The sequence below is a fragment of the Drosophila kikkawai genome, chromosome 3R, assembly GCF_030179895.1.
Source record: "Drosophila kikkawai strain 14028-0561.14 chromosome 3R, DkikHiC1v2, whole genome shotgun sequence".
Lineage (NCBI taxonomy): Eukaryota > Metazoa > Arthropoda > Insecta > Diptera > Drosophilidae > Drosophila > Drosophila kikkawai.
Window position 1 is genome coordinate 8,811,305 of NC_091731.1, and position 24,542 is coordinate 8,835,846.

Genomic DNA, 24,542 nt, shown 5'->3' on the forward strand with positions numbered 1-24,542 from the left:
AGAGTGCTGCGAGGAGAGTCAATAAAAGCTGGCAGAACAAATCTCATTTGGGTAAAGAGCTTTCTGAAATATTTTTGGGTATAAAAAACGTAAATTTCAATGGGATAACTGTGTAACTCACGACTTTACAAACACAAAAAACCTAGGTATCCGCATACAGTAATAGTTTTGAGACAAAACCAAAGCCAGCTAAAATTTTTAAGCCCTTTTTGTGTCCATGAGACAAACACCACACCTGACACGCGACAGGATCTCTGGGGCTGTGGGGAAATGGAGGAAACACAGAATATATATGACAGGCATGACGGGCGGGTGTGGGTGCAAGAGCAGCTGGGACAGATGCGGTTAATAATTGGCCAGATGGAGAGCTTTCGGACTTGTCACTCCGCTGGACGAGGCTCCTCCGCCTCGGGAAAAATCCCCTATTAGGAGTCAACGTTCCATTTTTTCCCCAACACCAATTCGCCGGCTTTATAAATGAATTCCAACTACAAACACACAAATTTATTAGCATTTTCACCCCACCTGCAACAAGCGAGCCGTGTTCTCATTTCGCAATTTTCCATTTTTTCCGCTCTTTTCAGGACCTACAATCGGAAATTGAAACCCATCGCGTGGTTTACGATCGTCTCGATGGCACAGGCCGCAAACTTTTGGGTTCGCTCACCTCGCAAGAGGATGCGGTTATGCTGCAGCGTCGCCTCGATGAAATGAATCAACGTTGGAATAATTTAAAATCGAAAAGTATTGCAATCAGGTAAGTGCTTTCGGCTTCTTGTTTCCTATAGCTTTTTTTTCCACCCTCCTGGTTACTGCTGGAATTGTTTGCCTTTGCCCAGAGGAGAGATTCGGGCAGGGCGGCTGAGGGTAGAAGCGTTCTGTTCTGGTTTTTGTTGTCGGTCTGCCATGTTTGTCGAGGAGGGTGGAGACCCTGTGGCCGGAGGATGCTTGAAATCTGCTGAATAGAATTAAAGTAGCTCCATGCATTTTCCTTTTTTTTTCGGCCCCAGTGCTTAAACGGGCATGAGATGTCGAGGGGACTGTGTAAACTGCCCGGGGACCCGGGGGAGTTGTTAGACCGCCAACAGGGCGTATGATGAATGATGCCGAATCTAAGGCAAACTGCAGTAAAACCTCTCAGACAAGACTTATCCTCCCTTAAACTACTTAAAGTGTTAATTAAACGACGTTAAGCCCTGCACGAAAAAAAGAGCAATACAGAGACAATGTTAAACAAGCTGAAAACAAGTGATCCCCCCTTGGCCCTTTGTGCAGCGGGTTAAGCAACTTTGTCCTGATGAAAATGGGAAAAACAACGGCAGGAAAAGTGCGCTGTCGAGCTGCGAGGAGATGAAGAGCGGCGCCGTGACACTTTACGGCTGACAAAGCCGCGCGCCGAACGAAAATCAATATTAAAAACGAAGCGAAACGCGTGAAAAGTGATGGAAAATGCGAGTGAAGAGCCGAGAGAAAGAGCTCCATGGTCCACGGACACTGTGTCATTGATGAAATCGACTGCAAACACTGGCCCAGTACCAGGACCATCGTCCTCCCTCCGCCTTTTTTCTCGTGTTTCTCTTTTTGTGCTTGTAATTTCCCCATTTCATAAATAAAAGCTTGGTCCGAGCACACAAATATTGGGCGCTTGTTGATATTGATGCCGCCGATGATGAAAGTCGGGCCGCTGCGTGTTTACAAGCGGAGGAAGATGGAGGTGGGGGAATGCCCAAACTGGGCCAAAATGAATAATGATGATGGTGGCGACACGCAGCAATGCGTTGAATGAGGAGCCGGCGAGATCGCATAATGAATATAAATGGCAATTACCCAATGACCGTGGCCACACGGCGTATACGTGATGCGGCGCCCAAAAAAGCAGGCAACGGTAATTCGAGGATAATTCCTGCCTCGTTGCAGTCGTATGTATTGTTTGTTTGTCAATGCGTCAAAATAAATAAATGGGCTCTACGGTCAATCGAAGCTTTTATAAACAGGACACTCCGAAATGTCAAAAAATTAGGTTATATTTATTTTTTTGAATATATGATGATATGAAGAAATATTTTAAAAGCATGTGTATTAATTAAGAAAAGCACAGAAAAAATTATAATTCGTCTTTTGCGAGTTAAAGTCAATGGGCCTTCCGGAGAAATAAGAATCCGGCTCGAAGGACCAATGTTTTCAAGGGGTTGAAACTTATTGTAGCAATAAATAACAACGTATAACTTTTCTGAACTTACCATCGTGTCTTTTATCTTTTACTAAGGCTTTGTTATGGTTTATGTCCAAATATCGCTCTAATCCTTCACTTCTGATTAGCTTACCTTTCATTTCACTCAAGTGCTTTTCAATTAGTCGTAGCAGGCTGCCTGACAATTGACACCTCAGATGTGGTAACTTTGCCCTACTCCGACCCTATCTTGGCTGTTAGGCTCAATTGTTCCAACGTTCTGGCGACCCATTTCCGTTGGCCAAACTTGAGGCGCTTCCTTTGTTGTTTGTTGGCTTGGGCCACCGCCATCCTCGCCGCTGTCTGGACTTGCTATTTGCGCTGCGCTGACTTGCTGTTGGCTTATAAATTCCTATGAAATATTTCGGCCAGCACTTGAAAAGTTTCACCGTAGCCGTCATTTGGCCATCGCAGTTCCACTCCTTGGCTCCTTCTCCTTCTATTTGCTTTTGGCCATTGTTCGCCGTTCGCTTGTATTAGCCGCGGCACTTTTTGGCTTTGGGTCATTTTGTGTGCAAAGTTTTCCCGGCTCTTTGAACTGTGCAAACTTTTTGCGTGTGGCATCTCTACAGGTGTGCCGGATCCGCATTCGGTTTTTTCCATCCTCAATCCTCCGTCAATTGCCGTTTGGGATGTTTGTGTCTGTCTGTGGGGGAAGATTGATGAACCCGTATCCTTTCCACGGATTCCTTTTCGCTTTAAGTCCGTTTTTGGAGGGTTGAAAAAAATGATTAAGTCGGGGTTTTTCGTGCGACCAGCACAACAATGATATAGAAATGATGGATATGAAAACGGTACACGATCAATCATTTGGAGAATGAAAAGCACTTTGATTGAACTTAAATGGGTTGGAATCAGATAATGTAATTTCTATTAAAATAATGTTAATTTTTGAAACCGTAATAAATTACTAGACTTGATCTAAATCTGCTTAAGATATCCTCTTTAAAGCGGAAGCTAAACAATTAAAATAGTACTTAAATAATTGAAATTTTGGAGGTATCTTTATATATTAATAATGGCATTATGAGCTGAAAATTATGATTCTTTTAACTTGGCTTTAACAACAAGCATTAATAATTTCCCATGCCCCTTTACAAACCTCTATACGTATACATTTCTCAATCAATTTGGCTGTCCCCCGTCAATAAGTGTCAGAAGCTTAGTCAGAAACAGAAATGAAATTTGGAGTGAGAAGACAACAAAGAGGCTGAAATTTGAGGAAAAATCTCCTTGTTCTGGCCGTCTCAAGTTATTTCCTTTCATTATTTGCATGAGGAAAAGCGAAAGTGTGGAGCAAGCGGTAGAGTTTTCCCGACAAAAAGGACCACGATGATGATGATGAGAGGTGCTAGAGCCAAGCCTTAATTATAAGCAAAACCAGAGCAGCAATAATAAAGGAATGAAATGAGCACGGCCAAAGGAATTCGCCAAAGATAAACAGACAAAAGGACGAGGCCGGAAACAGCAGGCCGAGTAGAAGAAAATCACGAGAAAACGAGGAAAATAGGGGAAAAATGAGATGACAATGAGGCTGTGACTATTGTTATTACCGGGTCGCGGAGCTGAAGATTTTTCAGATTTTTCTCTGTGTTATTTTTGCCGCTCTCCCCTCTCCAGGAGCACAATGCAGCCAGCACCCAAATATGCCAGGACAAGGCGGTGTCCTCGATGTCCTCCTTTCTGCCCCGGCCAAATAAAATGTGAATAAAATGTCATGGCATTTCACAATTACAGCGACAGCTGAATTTTAGCATAGACCAGGCCAGACCAGTCCCATTCCTGTCTCTGTCGCTCTGCCCTCGGCCAAATGCCAAAACAGGACACTTTAATAGACCTCACTTAAGGAGGAAATTTGTGTTGGAGGCAGGAGGATCCCATCCTGAGAAGGAGGGCGGCAAGTGCCGGAAGGCGGTGCGGAAACACAAGGAAATAGACAAATTGTCGCTGACATTTTGTGGGTGCAATCAGCACAGATGCTTCCCCGCCTGCTCTAAAGTGCAAATTAAATTTAATATTATTACAGCACTTTTTCTTGTGCACTGCGGAAAAAGGAAAGGGGCTTATCCTTATGGCAAAATTTAAATTTATTTCAACAATTCAAGGAAATGTAATGTTTGCTCTTTGTGAACTCCCAAGTAAAATTAAAATCAATGAGGACATTGTATTAAAATTAAAACATTTCATATTAAACGCAGTCTTGTCTGATTCCCTAATGTATGTTTTAATTTTGTTTTTGTTACAGGAATCGCCTAGAGTCCAATTCGGAGCACTGGAACGCCTTGCTGCTGTCGCTCCGCGAACTGACCGAATGGGTTATCCGTAAGGACACTGAACTGAGCACCTTGGGCCTGGGTCCTGTGCGAGGAGATGCTGCCAGTTTGCAAAAGCAGTTGGTAAGTTTTCTTTCACTCTTTATTATTTTTTGGGTCACCCAACCTTTTTCCATTTTCCACTTTTTGTCAACGACCCAATTTTAACCTTATTTTTGCGTTGAGGCTCCCCGGGGGCTGCACCTCAATTTGTTTGGCCGCCCTGCCAACTAATTGTGTGGAAGTTCTGGTTTTGCGTGGTCTCTTGACTCGTTTTGCAGGACTTGGGGGCTTAATGATGCCAAAGTGGCTTGGATAGCTGCCACTTTTGGTTGCATAATTTAAGCAAGTAAATCCTTGTACATAATTAAATAATAAACCGAAAGTGTAAGCGATGCTAATGTGCATTCCAATCAATTTGCAATTGCCTACTGATCCGTTAATGGCAGTTTGGACTTGGAAACCAGGCAATTATTTGGCAATTTTCCCAATTAAATTTGCAATCTAATGAAGCGCACTATTTACATGTGGCTTCAATTATCAAAAGCTCTATATTCTTTTTAATTTATTTATTTTGTAATGATGTAACTTTGAATTTAAACTTTCAAGCTTATTAAGGAAACCAAAACATTGCCTAAAATTCTTCCACCTTGCTTTCCTTCACCTCCAAAGACCATAAATTTCAATTGGCTTGGGTTACTGAACCCTCACATAAATGTATTTAATGGCCTGCAATACAAACCTGAGTTTAGTTGGAACTTTCGCCCAAGTAGCCATAAGACCTCCTCTATCGAACTGATCCATCTTGACCAAATTGCGGACTCGACCACGCCCACAGCTGGGTTTGGTTGGAACTCTTAAATAATTGTTAAATGATGCTTGTTATGTCAAAAACACGAACCACACACCGCCCTCACATGGGGGAGAATCACTTAGGGACCTGCCCAGCACGGAAGGGAACGAGTGGAAGCCGGTGAAACCCAAGGAAAAAAGTGGAGAGCCGAAGCCAGGCAGGCCACTTTCGGAATGGGGAAACACTGTCTAACACAGCATGAGCCACTTGAATTTCACTTGCCCCCACTTAGAGCGCCGGGACCAGGAAAAGAAAGCGGAGAAGCAGCTGGAAAAAAATGAGTCAACTTTCACCCCGCAGAGAAGGAGGCCGGGGTTGGGGCTGGCGAAAAGGGGATCAGCAGGGGGCACACTGTATAAATCTATTGCCTGCCACTAAGTTACGGTCTGCCGAACATTTACATTTCGGCTTGAAGATTTTATTTGCCGGCGGACGAAGGATTCAGAGGGCCACAGCAGACCCTGGACCAGAGTTTTATATTGTTGCATTTTGTTATTCCCCAACTAAATGCATTAAACACGAGAATTTATTGCCTCGAGCTGCAGAGGATGCCATTCCTCTGATAGTTTATGGGCCCTGACCACTTGAACTATATTTTTGATGGTCCTGGCAAATATCATCGCCCCGAAAATATCCGGCATTTCGTTCGCCGTATATATATATTTATTTTAGTGAAGCTCCAGCCATTCGTTCATTCATGTATTGCATTCATTGCCCTTCCACTTGCAGGACGATCATAAAGCCTTTCGCCGCCAATTGGAGGATAAGCGGCCAATTGTCGAGAGCAATTTAACGAGCGGTCGTCAGTACATCGCCAACGAAGCCGCCGTCTCGGATACTAGCGATACGGAGGGTAAGTTTTATTTTTATGACCACCGCCGCCACCGCAACGCTGCCACACACTAAAAAGTCGCCCCACTAAACTGCCCATTAAGTGGACCACAAAAAGGTCCGCCACCAAGTGCCCGTCAAGTGTCCGTTGGCCAAAACTGAAATTGGATTTTTTTTGGGGGGTCGGCGTTGGGTAGAAAATCATGATCTATAAACTGCTCAAGCAATGATGGACAATCCCTACGTAATGGGATAGTTATGGGGTTAGTTGGCAGATTCTTTTATTTATTTATTTTTTTACAGATTTTTCAAGTTTTTAATTACATTGTAAACTTAAATGTACTAGGTTGCTAAAGATATTAAGATGTTCCTAAACCGTTTAAAACATAAATCTTTGAAATAAATACAGAATTTAATTCAGCCTTATTTCCTGTTAAAATTATGCATTATAATCCAATCCAATAAATCCAAAGTCAGTTACAGGTCTACATTTTTTTCAGCTCAATCTAAATGTATTTCCTTCCGATAATCTTCTTTTAATTAAAGAAAATTCTTTCGCTAAAATTATCCCTTTGCGAAACGCACACAATTTGCATAAGAACTATTCTGAATGGCATACCCAAGCAATCTATTTAATATTAAATGATTCTCAATAGATTTCACCGGAGCCTTTTCCATTTCAATCCCGCCTCCAATTCCCACCCCGCACACTCCCTTGAGCATTTCACAATTGATTGAACTTTCTGTCGAATATCTCTGACGAATCAACGAAAACTAACATGTAAGAATTTGCTTTAACTATTTTACAAAAGCTTAGCAAGCTCAAAAACCGCACACGCACACACACAGAGCCAAGGATAGTACTTTGCAAAGTTTTGGTACGTGAGCGCCTAAAAGTAGACAACTGTTGTTGGGCAACCAGAGAATTGCCAATTGATTTTGCACCGCCACACACACCACCCCTCGTAGCCTCAGATCTGGCTTTAGTTCTCGTCGTAGTTCCTTTTTTTTTAGACTGTAGTTAACAATTTAGCAAATGGCTATGTGGCTGCAGCTCGGTTAGTGACTGGCTGGGGATTTGTTTTCGATTTTTTTGTGGCCTCATCCAGGCTGTGGGTGGTACTGGGAGCTGTCGACGATAATTGCGACCAGAGCAATTAGTACGATTAGTGCGCTATTAGTGGCAGCCATCAGCTGCGGGAGAGAGCTTTGGTCCGACCCGGTTTTGGCCTTTGATTTTGGCCATTCTGCTGTTTATTTTGTGGTCCACCAATCACTCTGGCTGCCAAATGAATTTTAATGATTATTGAAATTCAAAAAATAGGAGGCTTATCTCTTAAAGCCTAAACAAGGGAGAAGTTTATGTGGACAGACTTGAATTATGTATATCGAGGAACCATCAAGTTTTGCATTTGAGTATCATGATTTTCTATACACGCAAATGTAATATAGAAATGTCCTTGTAGTGAGAACATATTTCAATATCCCTTCCTTTTTTAATATTTCCCTGTGCATTCAAAATTGAAAACGAAAAGTTTCGCCCAGCGCGCCGCCGAGTCAGTGAGGCGGGCAAAAAGCAGAAAACATGCAAAGCGATAAACTCAATCTTTAAATTGAATTTGAATATTACGACAAAACTTGGCCGGAGCTGGAGGAAAAGTATTCAACTCTCGATATTTGCTCAGCATCACATTACCAGCTGTCCAACCCCTCCTTTGGCCATAAAAGTTGCTCGCTGTCTCCGTCCGTGCATTAAATTAAATTCGGATTTAGCCAACTTTGAGTTTGAGTTGAGACGAGTTGGCCCTGTTGCCGTTCTTTTTTGTGTCACTGTGTTGGCTTACAGCAGCAGCAGCTGCCACTCGTCTGTCAGTCAGTTGGTCCTCCGTCCGTTGGTGAGTGAGTCTCCGTCTCCTATTGCATTTCCCTTCGCCGCAAGAGCGCGTCAGTTTGTCTTTCAAATTTCCTGACACTTTTCCTTTTCGATTTTCCCCTCTGCCCTTCCTAGGGCCTTTCATCTGCCATCATTGTTACTGCCTCCGAAGCGATAGGAGCATCTAGGACCGAGCTGAGCTGGTGCTCTTGAGGTCTCATCGAAGCTAATCGATGGCTTAAAGACATTGATATTTATTGAATTTACCTCGGGACTCGGGCGAGTTAAAGCCTTGCTAATTGATTACCCCGGTGGCCAAATTAGAGTTTCCCTTTGTTTTCACTCAACTTTGGGCTTGAGCTTGGACTTCTCCCCAGAGCTTACCTGTCCGTGGGATTATTTTATTGCAAATTTAATCACAGCCTGCAATCAGCATAATCAAGGCTGCCAGAGGAGAACCGTCGACCTGAGAGGGCATTAGGAGCCATAATATCATCTCTAATTCATAAACTCGTGCACGTGAGGTGGTGGCGGCGGCAGCCCCTCCCCAATTTAATGGCAGAGCAATTGTCTTTTCGGGAACTTTGTCTTTGGCTCGACTTGACTCGAGTTGATTTTCATAAATTTGCGAGCGCTTTCTTATCATAATAATCTCTGGTTCTTTTAGCCAACCATGACTCCGAGTCGCGTTACATGTCCGCCGAGGAGCAGAGCCGGGAGCTAACACGCAGCATCCGGCGGGAGGTGGGAAAACTTTCCGAGCAGTGGAACAATCTAATCGATAGATCTGACAATTGGAAGCATCGCCTGGATGAGTACATGACGGTAAGTCAGATTCGAGATTCTCAACTTTTCCTCCTCATTTTCCTTTTCCTTTTTCTTCCGCGTGACATTTTCATTCATAATTTGAGTGGGGCTTATGGAAATGTTCCGAGGGCGAGCAATTTGCTTTTACAACTGCTCGTTAAATCGAATTTTTTGGAGAGGAGCGAATCGAAGCGAGTTTGCCTCTGGAAAAGTTCAGCATGAAAATGCCAAAACTACTTGGCTGAATTCGGATTCCTGAATATTTTTCGCATTCCCCACACATTTCCCTTCGCCCGACCAAATGTGAAAAATACTTTATTCAATTACATTTTCTCTGGCCACAACGTGGAGAAAAACAAAGCAAAGTTTCGACCGTCCAGGATACATTTTGTCCTTTTTCGAGTCTTATTTTTTGTTTCTCTGTTGGAGGTGGGAGTGCTAATAAATGCAAGTGTGTTTTTTATGACGCCTGTCGTTCGGGCTTCAGTCTGTCACAAGGCAACAACATAATATATTCCACCACAAATGTTTCGAAAGGGGGTTATTTCGGATGTCTGCTGATTCTGCTCCTGCTGCTACTGCCTCGTCGTCGTTACTCATACGCACCGTAAATTCGATGCAACAATGTTTGATAGCATAAAAATGTCACACAGACTGTGCAAACAATGGGTACAACATGGGACCAGTCCGGGCAAAGCAAAAACAACTCGTTGAGTGGGCCGCACAAAATGTATAAAATATCAAAGCGCATAAAGTGCACATATTGTATGCGAAACTCGTCTGTGTTTTGTGTGTTTGTTTGCGGGTGTATGGGTAGGTGTGTCTGTGTGTTGTGCCTGTGTTTTGGAGTGCTTGTGTGGCATTCTCTTCGCGGCCATTGGACCGAAAATCAATGCGACCGAGTGAGCGAATGTACAGCGGGAAACCCGTATCGAGGAAAACAATGACACACCAAAGCGGCCATAGTCGTAAAGAATCTGGAAAACATCAGCTCAAAAAGGCAAGAAAAACATCATAAAAGGAGATTACCAAAATATGGGATTAGAAAATATTTGTAGGGGATCTAGTTTCGACTTTTGCAACATTTTTGTTGGATATTTTATATATACAAGTATCATTTACTATGTGCAGCCATTGGAAATATTTAATATAACGAGAAGAGATTTAAGAAACCCTTCAAGGTACAAGGTATATCAATCTATCAAAACCTACATCAACCTAATTCAATATCAATGGGAATAACTACAGTTGAAACTTGAATTTAGGCAAATAGAAATTGATACAAAAACATACATAAATCATAAACAACATTATTTATAAACAATAAGCCTTATTGTTTTCTTCGGTTTGTACTTTTTACTGACAAATTTCTCATAAGGGAGCGATTTAGCAATTTTCTGGGTCAAATTTAGCATTTTCAAAAAACAAAATGTTGACCCCGTCGAACTGCAAATATTTATGTATAAATTTGATAGTGTCGAGGGTTTAGTTGGGGTAAATCGCTTAAATACGAAAATAAATATAGTAAAAGCTTTCCTCTTTCACTCTACCAATTTTCCGGCCAAACGCCGCTTTTCCAAGGGATCCTTAACAAATTCGTTTGGCATCGCAATCAATTCAATTTGCAGCGCAAATCGCTTTGAAAATAATCTCTCAATGGCACTCGACGCCCCGAAAAAATGCAGACTCCTCGAAAGTGCTCAACATTTTGCGCATTTAATATTTTTTTCGGGCCCGCACAAAAATTACCTTAAAAGCGGCGTAAATAAACTAGACCACCTTCATGCAAAAGTTTGGAAAACTATTTTTGCGATACTTTTCCCCCCTTTATACATAAATGCATTTTTATGCGAACGGAAAAACTGATAGAGGAAACTTGAACAAAATTAACAATGTGAAAAAAATCTATGGGGGCGAAGGCATTAAAAAGGTAAAATAAAGTAAAAAATAAAATAGGAATAAGAGAAAAAAGTTTGCCGTACAAGTTGGAGCGCTGGGAATATTAAAAAAAAGAAAGTTAAATTAAATGCAAGTTAAAACAATTACAGGACAGGCGATGGGATGGGTGTGAAAACTTTGCAATGGTTTTATGAAAGTCGGTTCGGGCCACGTTAAATGAAGTCGCCGAATAGCTGAGGCAAAGTTTAGCCGCCCTAGTAACCAAATCCAACCCGATCCGCCTCCTTCTAAGCCGCAGCCCAGTGGCCACGTGGTTAATTGACCACTCCAAGAAATTTTCTATTAATTGAATAAAAAGTTTCTCCGGGGAAAATTTCATTTGCATAGCGCAGGAGAAAGGGAAACTGGCGTTTTTCTGCCTGTCACTGCACTTTTCCTCGAGTATACGCCCGTACGTGTCCAGTAAAAGTTGAGGAAACCGCTGACAGCAGGCCAACATTACACATGGTACATATACTACATGCCATTACTGCAGATGAAAAAATATATTCAATTATGGCTTCGTAGATAACTTTACTTAATTATCAGTAATTTTTAAACTTTTTAATGGCAATTCTCATAGGTATCTTTTTTATTTATTGGCATGCTTAATGCAATTTCTGTCTGATGTATTTATTAGTTTAAAGATGCTTTTTCTTCCAAAGAAAAGAAGATAAAAAATCGTTATTTTTTTCGTGAGAATAATCTGAATTTTTTGCAATTTTTAAAGTGCATGGCATCTCACCTGCTGCCACCTGAAGTCAACTTCAAGTCGTGAAATATCCTGCCTCCAGCTAGGATTTGCAATCCGGCCTGCGGCCTTAATGAAGCCTGATTGGTACTTGCCTAGCCAGAACCCAATGCAGTGAGCTCCCTGCAAGGGTCATCCATCAAAGGGGGGTCAAGGGTCATCATCAGCCCCTTTCGGAATGATGCATGGCCACCCATCAACATTCCTTGGTATTGGGCCGCAAACTCAATCAAATTTGGAATGTCGGCTGCCATGCTAATGAAAAGGGTTGGTCAGAGTCGGAGTCAGAGCATTAGGAGGGAGACAATGCCCCAGAACTACTTCTGGCTCATTTGGCAAATAATGCTGGACTCTGAATTTTATTGAGTTAGCTCGAGGAGAGCCGGGGAAGTGGCTCCCAGAATCCCATGGGGGACACGCTCCAGAGAATCCAATCCAATCGTATCGCATCGAATCGGACCCGACCACTTAAAATGCGGATTGCGGGGTACAAATTGTGGGGAATTGGCAGTCCGCAGTCCGCAGTGGCATGCTAAATGAACGCTAAAAAGCAATTGCTTAACGCTTTGAAATATGTTTCATTGATTTCCCGGAAAACTGCTGGAAAAATAGCACGAAAATGGTGAAGGGCGGTCAGCTCTGGCCATAATTTAACCACATGTGGTCGATATTGAAGCAGGACACTACTGGCTACACAGCGGCAACTCATTTAACCCCTTATGACCACTCGAACACAGCTGCTGCTCCTTGGGCACCCAGAGCTCCCATGGCTGCCATGGCTCCCAGGACTGTCCTCTGGCTCCTTAAAAGCTGAAAAATGTCCCATGTAAAAGTTGAAAGTTTTCGTTGCAGTTTGTTTGGTTTATTATGCAGGCCAGGACACACAATGAAATCAATTTAGTTGCTCTGCTCGCCCTCTCGCTTCGACACAAAACAGTTTAATAAATCACTCATACGCAGCGTGTGCTGCTGCCTGTGATTTATGTGCACACTTTACGAAGTTGCCCGGTTGACACGGAGAAGAAATATTATCTATGGAAATTTTGATTTAGCAACCGAGATTACTCTGGTAGTAACTAACTAACAAACACCAGTAAAACTATTAAGGAAATTCCGTACACACACTTGTGCTGTTGTAAGCCAAGAACCAAACCTGGCAAAAACATAGCTGCCTAGAAGTATGCCACAAAACGGTTTACTTGTCTCTTAGATAATTTTAAATAAAGAGAGAAAAGAAAACATCCCTATTCATCATAATATAAAATTTAAAAAAAAATAAAGTAAATACAATAAATGTTTATTAATAAATTCTTTAAATATATAAATGCTTTTTAAACTTATTTTATGTGAAAATATTGGCTTCACACTTTTCAATCAACTCAATAAATCGTTTAACTTTATATACAATATAAGGGGGATTATTTAATTTAAATTTATGTTTGCAAGGCTTCAGCCAACAAAGGATTTTTATATTGATATTTCTGGCCGTAATATAAGGCCATTTTATACCATTAAATCCTTTAAAAGCTAACATAAATGGAGCAAAAATAAAAAAGGTTGTGATGTGGAAAGAGTACGGCCCTTCAAATATATATCATCTCGCTCGTCAACCGCTTGGGAAATCAATTGATTGTGGCGCTAAAATGCTTTGGCTATGCAATGTCTCGCTCGCAAGTTATTGTTAATAGTCTGTCTGTCAGTCTGTGTGCCTGGCTGTCTGTCGCTGTGTGTGCAAGGATCCTTTTCTACCCACAATCAATGTTTCAACCGCATATTGCAGCACTCCCCGTCTGACTTTCTGCGGCATCCTCCATTTATTTGTTCCCATTTAGTCTTTTTTCAGCTTTTGTTATTTGCCCCAACTGCACAAATATGCCACGAAATGTAACCAATGTATAATTGTCAAACGTGTTGTGCTTTATATTGCCACACACACACACACACACCCAGCTGCAGAACGTGGCTCGCCATGTGGCCAATTCATTTGGCCTGTCAATATTCCAGCTCCCTTTTTCCATTGGCTAACGGCGCCATTTTGTGCGGTAGTCAACTTTTTCCATTTCCAATTTCGCCCTCTTGACCCTTCTAGCAGCGAGGATTTTCATTTCATAAATATTTGCCGTTCTCCCTGTGTATGTTTTCTCTTGCTTGCGGGGCGAGAGCAGTGGGTAAAAACAAACATTTGGTAAATATTTGCCCGGGGCCACAATATGGCATGAAATAGTTCTCTAATTGGCTTTGCTTTCCAATTAATTGAAAGGGGAAAGGATCGAAGCTGGAACAACTGGCATATTAAGTATCATATTTACAATCGCCATAAAAATATTTTCATGGAATATGTTTTTATTGTAGCAGTTGTGATTTTCCCACAAAAACAGTCACAATATATCGATATTGATCCGACTTATATAACTTGTTTTTTGTTATAGTTTATAGCAATAATATTGCATATCAACTGATGGTCTTTCATTTATAAAAACGGAAATACTTATCTGCTACTTATGGTTTTAATGCTGATTTCCCAAATCCAAACAAAATATTGACCAGTTTACAGGTTAAGGAGGTCTATTTGGAACAGACAAACAGAATTTAATTTGCAAATGCAAATGGTAAACAAAACTTATCTCGTGGCCAAAGGGGAATTCTATAGTTGATAAACAAATGCCACTACATCTAATGAAATGTAAATGTAAGTTTAGAGAACACGAAACATCATCTTGGTTTCGCTTTGTTAGCAGTTCCAATTATTGAGTGTTTTCCTCGGGAAATTTCCAACCATTCATCAACATTAATACACGTTACAGATAAAACTGAGAAATGTTGTGGGTGATGTATGCAAAGACCACAAAAAACAATTAGAAGGAAGAGAGTTCAATTTCGATTTTTCGGAAAATCCTCAGCAAACTCTTCAATTTCCCAGATACATTTTCGGCCTCTGGTTTTTGGATTTCCATTTCTTTTTTCCTTGGCAGACGACAAATCGCCTCGCCGAAGATAAATTTCGGGCAGGGAGGGAGGACTGACTGCCCTACAAGGTGGCAGACTGGAAAAGAAAATTATGCGCTCGAAAATAGATTTTCCGGCTGCACATTGCACAAAAAGACAAAAGAGTGTGTCTCCGTTTTCTCTCTCTCTCTCTCTCTCTCTCTCTCTCTTTCTCTCTCTCTGTCGCGTCTGCAGTTCATAAATTTGGTTTTCCACATCCTTTCCCCGCCTTTTGCGGCAAGTGTAGGCTTAAGACAATCCCAGAGAATAGGAAAACACCAACAGCCGAACAGCATTTCCTCGTTTATGAGTTGGAGGCATTTTTCACACTTTGTCACGTGTGAGCGGCGCGCCGGTCAAAAGAGAAAAATTATTTGCCAATTTTGCATTTCTCCTTTTTTTCAGGCTAGGAAAACATCAGGGAACACATTTTTTCTTCAGAGTTTTCTTTATGAGTTTGCTTGGCAAGAATGACAGAGAGTAGACAGACGTGCAGGAAAATATGAGTAAAAAATACTTGGGATGTTTTACGGATGAGATTAATTTTTAAATGCAGTTAAAGTAGAGTGGTTTACAAAAAAAGTTAATTACAAAAAATATAAAATAAATCTATTATTTATATTAATTTATCGAGTGAAGTTAGTCTTTTTTTTAACTATACTAAATCATAAAATGTCTGATCATAAATTTAAACATTATAATTCAAACATTATTTATTTCATTTATAACAAATTGTTCCAATAATTATTATTTTTGCGGAAAAGAATCTGCTTTTTGTTGGTTTATTTTAAATGCCATTTTTATTAAAACCAAAAAAGATTTTCTTCATTATGTATGGGTAACTCTCCAGAAATAGCAACCTCGGCCAAAAAAATTGAATTTCTCAAAAAGGATTTTATTCAAAATAGTTACATTATGAAATGTACCAACTGACAAAATTTGAAAGATATATTCTAAAACATATAAGATATTAGCATATTTTAGATAAAATTTCGAAATATTCGAAATCAAGCCAAAGCGATTTTTCATTAAATTAGTGAAAAATATCATAAAAATGGTCATGTTTTGCTTTGATAAAAATTTCTAAGACAAGACATCTGATTTTTAATATCACTCGAATAATGCAAGAGTAGAAATAAATTGTTTCTATAAATTTTTAATTTACCTGACAAGTAAAAAAAAAAAAAAAAATACGGTGGAAAAAACGTTGCGTGAGACAGGGATTAAAATTAAAAAAAAAAAAAAAAAGTAATTAATATTATTAAGATCAATGTTTGTATAATACATTAAAATTAGTTGCATTTAAATCATTAATCGCGTTCTTTTAAAATCAAACTGTTATTTTTTTTAAAAAGAGAGTTTTTTACGGTCCCTTGCGAATGCCTTAAATTTTTGTAATTAAATTGAAAACGAACAATTGCCCAAAATCAATCTAAACACAAATTATCTAACCAAGGCTATACGTTTTGTTCAATTAAAATAAAGCACATGTTATTTTCACTTTGAATACGTAAAAATATATCGTTCGAATCCAAGAATTGCCCATATATACATACATACATAAGTGGACTCTGAGCAATCCTTTTCCCTTTTTTTTTATTGGGCCCTCCCGACATTCTCAATCATATTCATTGTGAGTCACAAATAACATTCATTCAAAACCCAAGTTCCAGAGAACAAAAATCGCACAAGAAATGCGTGTAAATTATCAAATAAAAAGGCCATAAAAACAAACAAATAAAAACCAAAACAAAAACAAAACACAGGAAAATGCGGGAAGATAAAAAACAGGCCATTCAAATGCATTTATAAATTGTATCGAAATAAAGCCGAAACTCTGGCAATAAATAAGCCAGCAGCGGAAGGTAAAGCCAAGTATCTGGCAGATTGAAAAATTATAACAACACTCTCGAGAGTGCCACTCGATGGGTCCACTCAAAAAGACAACCACTTAATGAGCGTGTGAGTGGGAGAGCCAGAGAATGTGGGGGCTTAAGAGAGGGGGCTAGGGCCGAGCACGGAAGACAGCAGCATAAACAATGCATAAACAGCGCTCAGAGTGCGAGCAACAAGTTCGAAGAGAGAGAGAACGAGTTCCGTTTTCGGGAGTGCGAGTGCTTTGAGTGCTATTTTGAGTGCAAAGTGGCTGCAGCCGGCTTTGTTGTTGGCTAACTTTTCAGTTTTCGAAGCGGCGGCGCGTAAGTTAGTTGCGTTTTTTGTCGCGATCGCGATCTGCCGGTAAAATAAAAAGCCCCACGATAAAAAATAAATTCCAGCGAAAAAAATCCACCCAAAACAAAACAAAGAAAATTCCTAACTCAAGGATGTAACCTCCCGAAGAAAAAGTGTTTAAAGTGCGAAAAATATTCACCTTCTTTCCACACAAAATGTAAACCAACGCCGCGGAATGAAAAATTGCAGAAATAAATTGTTTTGGTGTTATTATTTTATATATTTTTTCTGTAGCAGCAAAACAAACGAGAGTAACAAGAGTAATAAGGTCGAATTTATAATAATCATTTTTCGTCAACGCTGCAACAACACCAACACCAACAACAACGACAACAACAATAGCAAGAGTTATAACAAGAATAACACCAGCATTTTGTGTATATTTGTGTGTGTGGCAAATGAAACAAAATTCTTTGGTAACAGTCACGTTTAAAATTGTGCGCACTTTTCACCAACTTTTCTTTTTGGCCGGATTCTGGCAGCGCGTGTTCAATACAACATTATGTTAACCGCAAATAAAACAACCCGCTACTATATGTATATATATATATATGTATATATATAAATATATATCTATAATCGTACCGTTTTCTCTCTTTCTTTCTGGCGATGGGAACAACCAGAATTATAAAAAATATGACAACGGCGTTAAGAAAAATTCTTGCTAGCTCAGCTTTTGACGAGTGAAAATTACAAAATGGCAAACGCCGTGGAAAAGTATTCAAAAGAACTATTAAGGGGAAAATATTCATCTCACAGTCTTGGATTCGGCTTAATTAATCTGAGTAGAGTGGGAATACTATATCTTTCTTGTATTTTAAAGATTGTTTCCAGTTAAAAGCCTAATCTAAAGTTTATAGTTTGTGGTTCTGGGTGGTAATATCAATAAGTAGCTGAATTCATATTTTAAGAATTGTAGACGAAGTAAAAAGCAAAAATTTGTAAGGTGATCTTTAACTGAAAGACAAGAAAAGTATATCATATCGAACTTCTAGAACCTTGAACTTATAAAAAAATATATTAAACATAGAAAATTACTCAATTTAAAACGAATTTTCCCCGTGGGCTGATAGACAGCTTCTATGCCACCTGTTGGTAACTGAATAAGCCAATTTCCTAAAGTATTGCATTCTGTCAAATGTTTGTGTTGCGATTGAGAGCAGTGCCTGAGACTTGTCCACTTAATTGCCTGCCAGAGATGCTGCCATAGATAAGCTGCCCCAATTTCTCCAAGGGAAATCTTATTTGCATCTGCCCAGATTTTCCACTTTTAATATCCCACGCGCGACTGTCAGAGAGGAAGGTAATATATATGTATACATATCCCGAGGAGCTTGCTCTCCCTGGCAAGGTCGTTTATTATTATTTACTTTGCATTTTATTGAATTTTTCTGGATGGGATTTAGTCGTTGTGCTCAGGGCCCAGTTTATTTGTTAAAGTTGTCGCCTTATTTCGCCTCTCCGCTTTGCTCCCCATCTTCTTGCCGTATCCTTGGCAGTGGCTCACTTTATCTTTGTCATCATCCGAGTGTTACTCCAACGCGCCTTGTTTCCTTATGAGGGATGTGTGCATGTATCTTTGTATCTCAACTGGCTTTACATTGTCTGGCAGCTTCTTTAGGTTTATCTTCTCCGGCTCTGTTGCTCATTGGCATACTTGCTGGATGCTTGCTCTGTGGATTCTTTTCGGTCGGGTGTCAGTGTCAGTCGGCAGTTGGTTAATTAGAGCGCACATGACTCAAGTTCGCTGGCGACGATCGATTTTTCTTGCTTCTAAAAAACTTAAACTTTCTAAACTCCATCAATAAATCGTTAATTTATTATTATTCGCCGGTCCGCCGCCTGCTGTGCCCCAAATTCTCGTCGATTTCCGTTGTTTAACCCCTGCCAAATTCGTATCCCCCCAGAGATCGCTTCGCTGGTGATGTCATCTGTGGAGCTCGAGCTTGTTTCGAGTTGGAGCAAATAATACCCATTAATACTTACTGTGTTTCTTTCCTTTGCAGTTTCTATCTAGCTAACAATTCCCCGATTAATTTCCCGTCTAAGTGATCAAATTTCTTGTTTTATTTTTCCAGCCGCATTCTGTTTCGGTTGTATCGGAAATTCTGATTTCCAACACGCTCAAAGTATGTTTTCCTTTCTTTTGTTTTCTCATTTACTGTCTGTTGTTTTTATTAACCCATGAGCACCGAAAAAATAAAACTACAAGTGTTGGGTCCACGATCCCTTAAACAATCCCACCCAATAACCACAATACTCATTTGGCACAGGGGCGATATCCATTCCCATTTGCATTCCGACTACCAGTAGAGCATCATCAATGTGACGCATTTGTCTTTAACAACAGATAACTCTTCCTACTTTAAGGGGTCTTGAGAGCCATATCTCTCATAAGATATGGTTCTTTTTGTGTTTTGTTTGTAGACTCTTTATTGAAGCGAAGCTGTTGACAAGCATTTATAATTAATGCCGCCGCCGGCCAATAAAATGCATGTGGGGATTTTGAACTCGCGTAGAATGGGGGTTGACCCACTTGAATTAACGAGATAAGAAAGTTGAATTCTCCCCCAGCTCTCATCTCATCGTCACAAGTCTCAATTGGATCCCAAAATGCTAATTGTGAGTCACAAAATATTTTGATTTTTCCGGTCCCCCAATTATGGAAATGTTCTACAGCTGTCAGCTGGATCAATTCGAGGCGAACACAATCGTTTGCCTCACTCACAGCGAATCTAGTTCAACCCATTTGACACTGACAACCCGAAACCGATTCGACCTTGGGACCCGTTTACACAACCGATAACCGAGCTACCCATCCATAGGGGTTGGCCCCAGTTCCCACACAGAGATCGTCTTTCAGTAATAATCATAATATAAATACTTTTCGACTCCCCGATACTCGGTTCTGATGAGGCGGCGCTTTCCCTGTCCCAAGCCACGTCTTCCCTTTTGCGAAATTCATTTAAATTTCACGAATTCACTCTTTCATTTGTGTCTGTGTGTCCCGTACTTATTTGTGTTCTGTGTGGTATTTACCCGCCGCGGTCTGCGCATTTGCGATTGCCGCCTGTTGTTTGCCATGTGCTCGACATTTTCGTGCATTTCACGTACTAAACGCCATTTAAACACCACATTTAAATATGCATGTGCACATCCACTGTGTGTGTGTATAAGTCTGTAAACAAACACCAGCGACTGCGATCGGATTCCCCATGTGCTGCTCTTTTGTTTGGTTCCACTGAGATCTCTGGGTCGAAGAAGGAGCTCTGGACTTTGGTTACTTTGCAGTTTAAGTACATGCATATGTGTATACATTAAGAGCGTTTTGAAAAGTAAAAATCGAAGGGAGCATTGCAGAAAAGAACAGAATTCGTTACTTGAAACTTTGGCAGCTGCATAATGAAATCATCAGAGAAAAAGATAGGATGGGTCACATGAGGGGAACTCAATGGGGTGTAAATTACAGAAGAAATTATATGGAATATATATATTATGTAGTACAAGGACTTGAAGATCTTGCAATGTACAGGGAAGTCTCTTCACTATTTTAGTGATATTTATATTTTATATCGTATAAGTCATAAAAATATCTACATTTCCTGAATACCCTTAACAAATTGCGTCTTTCTTGTAAATCTCGGAATACCTCGGTAATACCCGCTTCTCCCCTCGAATCTCTCTGCGCTTGCACTCCTTGCCAAATTTGGCCAAAAGTAATCTATCTTCAAAAAGCTGCATTTCTGGCCGCAGCCTTGTATGCAGAGCGTCTTGCATTGTGGCCACAGAATCGGTGTTGTTCCATGGCTGCCACAGAGCATGTGTTCGCCAGCTTCCCCTTTCAAGTTTCGCCCACACACCCCTCCTTTGGCTTGCCGCCCCTCAGCGCAGTTAAAAGCCGAAAATTGTTTATGCTAATTGCACTTAATTTATGCATGCGTTCAGTGTCTGATGAATGTGTGTGCGTGAGATTTTAGGAATGTATCTGCAAGATACTCGCTCTGGCGAAGTGTCTCCCTCGTCAGAATGTTTAAAAATTAGTGAACTTAAATAGAAATTACAATAAATTTATTGTTTATGGGTAATATTTTCATATAAGATATATAGTAAATGGAGTTTCCTTCCCAAAATACATCCTTAAAAGAGGAATATTCCTAGAGACATAAGAGTTTTCCAACTGGAGCACTCACACGCCTTGCCTTCTTTGGCCAAAACGTATCTAAACTTGGCCAAATGTCAGGCGAGTGTCGACGACTCGGCGGATCGTGGCTTAGTCCCCGGTGTCTATTTCGGCCAATTAATATGCAGTTAATGGTGTTAACGGTGTGACGTGCTTATTTATAGGCCCGCAGATGCCACTGCAAATGGCAAGCAAGCGGCGGAAAGTGGAAAATGGAAAATGGCAAATGCAACTCAATTCCACCAGCGCCAAATAAATGGCTGGCAGTCGCAGCTCAGACATCAGCAGCCATGGCGCCATTGCACACATTTTGCATGTCAATTTGGTCTCAGCGGAGGCGCAGGAACAGGAGGAGGACTAGGCAAGGGGGAGTATCTGCCGGATTGCATAAGAAAGTCGGGCATGTCAGGGTGTGGAATACAGCTCTGAGCCCAGTTCAAGTTCCACTATCTATCTGCATCTGTCCTGGGAACGTAACTCACTACGAATAAATATCTTATGTGTGTAGTTTTAGGGAAGAGAAAAGTATATAAAGATAGGATAACTTTTCTGAATCGTAGTTTTCAAAAAGGTCAACAGAATACCCCTTACAAATAAATAGTAAAAGGTACAGATTAAACTATCAATTATTTCTTTAATTTTCTAAAACTGTAAAGAAGTCACACTGTTCTATCGGTTTCTGTGTCTGACAGACTAAGATATCTCCCGCTCGCTGAGCCAAAAAGCATCTCTGTCTGGTGAATAATATATACATAAATATCTTGAATGTTTGGCCAAAAGTGTGACAAATTTCCCGGAGAATGCAACTCGACAGTCGCATGCATGAATCAAAGCATGTATCTCAATGAACAAGTGGCATTTGTAGCCAGCTATCTGCCAAATACGAACCGAAGGCACAAAAAGTATCTGGCAAATGGCGCAATTCAGGTAATCGGAATTGGCAACTTCGCTTTGTTCGCATTGTTCTCGGTCTCCATGGCTTCGTGGCCGTGCGAAATACTTACAGATTGGGACAATTTTATTGCCTAAACGGGGCTCTTTCACACGTAATGGCGGGTTAAAGGCAGCTGGCCAGCGATAAGTTTTTTGCCCTTCCTCACGCACCACAAACAGTGGCAGCTGTCAATGGGGAGTCGATGTCGGTTGTGTTTCAATCAATTAAATAAAAATTGCTGCACTAATTGTGCGCTTGCAGTAGTGACACAATCACTTTAATTGAACAATTATGCAGTTGCACTCAATTAAATTTCCTGCGCCTCTTTTCGGGACAGAGACAGCTCAATTAAGGGCGGCCCGGAATTCGCCTGGCTGAACTGTTGAGTTTGAACCCGGGCCAAAGTCAATGGCACGGCTGCTGGCTCTGGATCCCCAGCCTCCCATCCATCGGCAATCTCATTTTATGCAACTCACTGGAGCAAACAGATACCCAACAGGCACTCTGCGACTGTGACTCCGACTGAAGTCAAGTATTCATAATTCCGAATGCTCTAATGAGCCCGAATGTTTGTCCAAATGTTGACAACCCAATTGGGCGGAAAATGGCTTAGTGCGTGTGGGGGGAGACTTGGGAAAATTCATTTAGCTATCCATCCGACTTTGGTCATTAATCAACGTCAGAGTTCGGTCCGCATCAAAGACTGCAGGCCAAATCGAATCCGATGAAGCATTACCACAATAGATGGTAAACGGACTTAAAAAAGGGAAAGTTCGAGTAAAAACCTGCAACCCAAATGGGAAATTAAATATTCTTTCTAAGAGGGATCTAAAGAAATGTAGAAAATATTCTGCAAACACTTTGAATTCAATTGAAAATAATTGTATTGATTTTTAGTCAGCATGGCAAAAACTCGAACATGCATAACAATATTTTTTGGCTATTTTATTTATATTTGCACAGCAGCATGTACAAACATTTCTCTTTATGATTATTTTAATTGAATAAATACGCTCGCTCTGTGACCAACCAAACAAGCAAAACCAGCCACCCACCCACTCCGCCGAAGCTGCGCCATTTCTCTCCAATTTATTTATTAAATAAACATTTTGCGATTACCTTTATGGACGCTCGGTGGGTCGGTTCTTTTCGGGCTGCCAGTCTGATTAGTCAGAGCTTTTATCTAAAAATGTTTTGGCTTGGAAATTTGTTTTCAATGGGCAAACACGAAGCCAACAAATTAGATGATTCGAGCTAAAGTGGGGTTATTGGGGTCTAAGCCGGCGTAATCCCTGAAATAATGCAGAACAACTTAAAGCCCCCTGATACTGGGCTGCTTTCCACCTGGAAATAATTTGTTTTTAAGCACCATTTTTGAATATCTATCAAATTGCGTTCAAGATGCCAAATCAGGCACATCTGTTGACCGTTGAGTAATTGAGGTAGCTGATGGACATCCTCCAGCATCTGCTTTGCCACCGCTCACCTTTTGTTTATTTCTTCATAAATATTTATTCGGCCATCGCTGGGAATTGTTTACATTTTTTGTGCCTTAGTTCACAGATCTTGAACCCTGCACTTTGGGTAATTAGCTAGTTTATTTGACCCTGAGCGGAGACCACTACTGAATTGCGCTAAAAATAGGCCATTGGCCGAAATCTGTGGGAAGCCATTCGGCCATTTATACAGTACTATATAGTACACACGGGCAGCGTTGTAAAATCAATAATCATTTAAAATTCAAATGCGAGCAACGCATGAACCGGAAAATGGCGAGCACGGAAACCGAAAAGCGAAAACCGGCGAATGCAAATTGGAAAAGCAGATAATGAAAAAACAAAATCCAGAAAGGCAGAGCTACTGGGGGGTGAAGTAGGTTATGCCCTCCATGCTAATGAAATTAAAAATTGATGCTTTGGGGCCGGCGGCGTAGAAATATCTAGGGCCTGGTATATGCTAAACAAATGTCATTTAATAAATTGAAAAAGCCGAGCTAAGGGCGTCGCGGGCTGGCTTTTCTCATGCCTGATTGATTCTGCGGCGTTGGCGGTTTAAGTGGCGGACTTTGAGACACCGAGACGCGAACCACAAGAAAAGCCGAGTGCCGAAAGCCGCCTGCCTTCTGCCGCCTTGACACGTCTTGGATAGAGTCGATGGAGTCGCCAGCGGAGTGGGATCGGCTTGGATCGGGCCATGTCGGATGGGGTATAGGAGCAACATTTTGCGGTCTGGCCTGGTTGCTCAATCTTCCTGGTTTCAGCTGCCTGGCCGCCAAGCCGTTGACATCAATTAGCTATTGGAGATAGTGCACTGGCGATATTTCTCAAAAAAATGGGGAAATAAATTAATCAAAAATTAACAGAGGAACTTGACTGTTATAAAAGCATTTGAAGTAATTTAGAGTCAATTTGTAAAGACTTAATTACTTACTTTAAAACGAAATCTGTCTCCCCAATTTCTTACAGTATAAAATACAGGCAGATACTATATAAAACGATCAACATTCGTTAAGGAAAATTATTGCATTGCAGGAAATTTTTCCAGGCGATGATGATGATGATGGTGTTAGTGCCGGAGGAGTAGTAAAGACCCCTTTTCAGAATCCATCCACTTAAC

General features: G+C 40.8%; 1 protein-coding gene across 8 annotated transcripts in view; it reads left to right on the forward strand.

Moving 5' to 3' along the window:
• Positions 1-24,542, forward strand: part of Dys (Dystrophin) — a 178,441-nt gene that overhangs the window by 135,888 nt on the left and 18,011 nt on the right. For 4 of the 8 annotated variants that reach the window (XM_041774457.2, XM_041774467.2, XM_041774464.2 and 1 more), the window contains 5 exons: positions 585-757; positions 4,476-4,626; positions 6,125-6,248; positions 8,767-8,924; positions 18,891-18,941. In XM_041774457.2, coding sequence (XP_041630391.1) covers positions 585-757; positions 4,476-4,626; positions 6,125-6,248; positions 8,767-8,924; positions 18,891-18,941 — 657 coding nt within the window. Of the gene's footprint in view, positions 1-584; positions 758-4,475; positions 4,627-6,124; positions 6,249-8,766; positions 8,925-16,771; positions 17,229-18,890; positions 18,942-24,542 lie in introns of those variants that run through there. The other 4 variants (XM_041774456.2, XM_041774463.2, XM_041774469.2 and 1 more) reach the window with 2 other exon arrangements.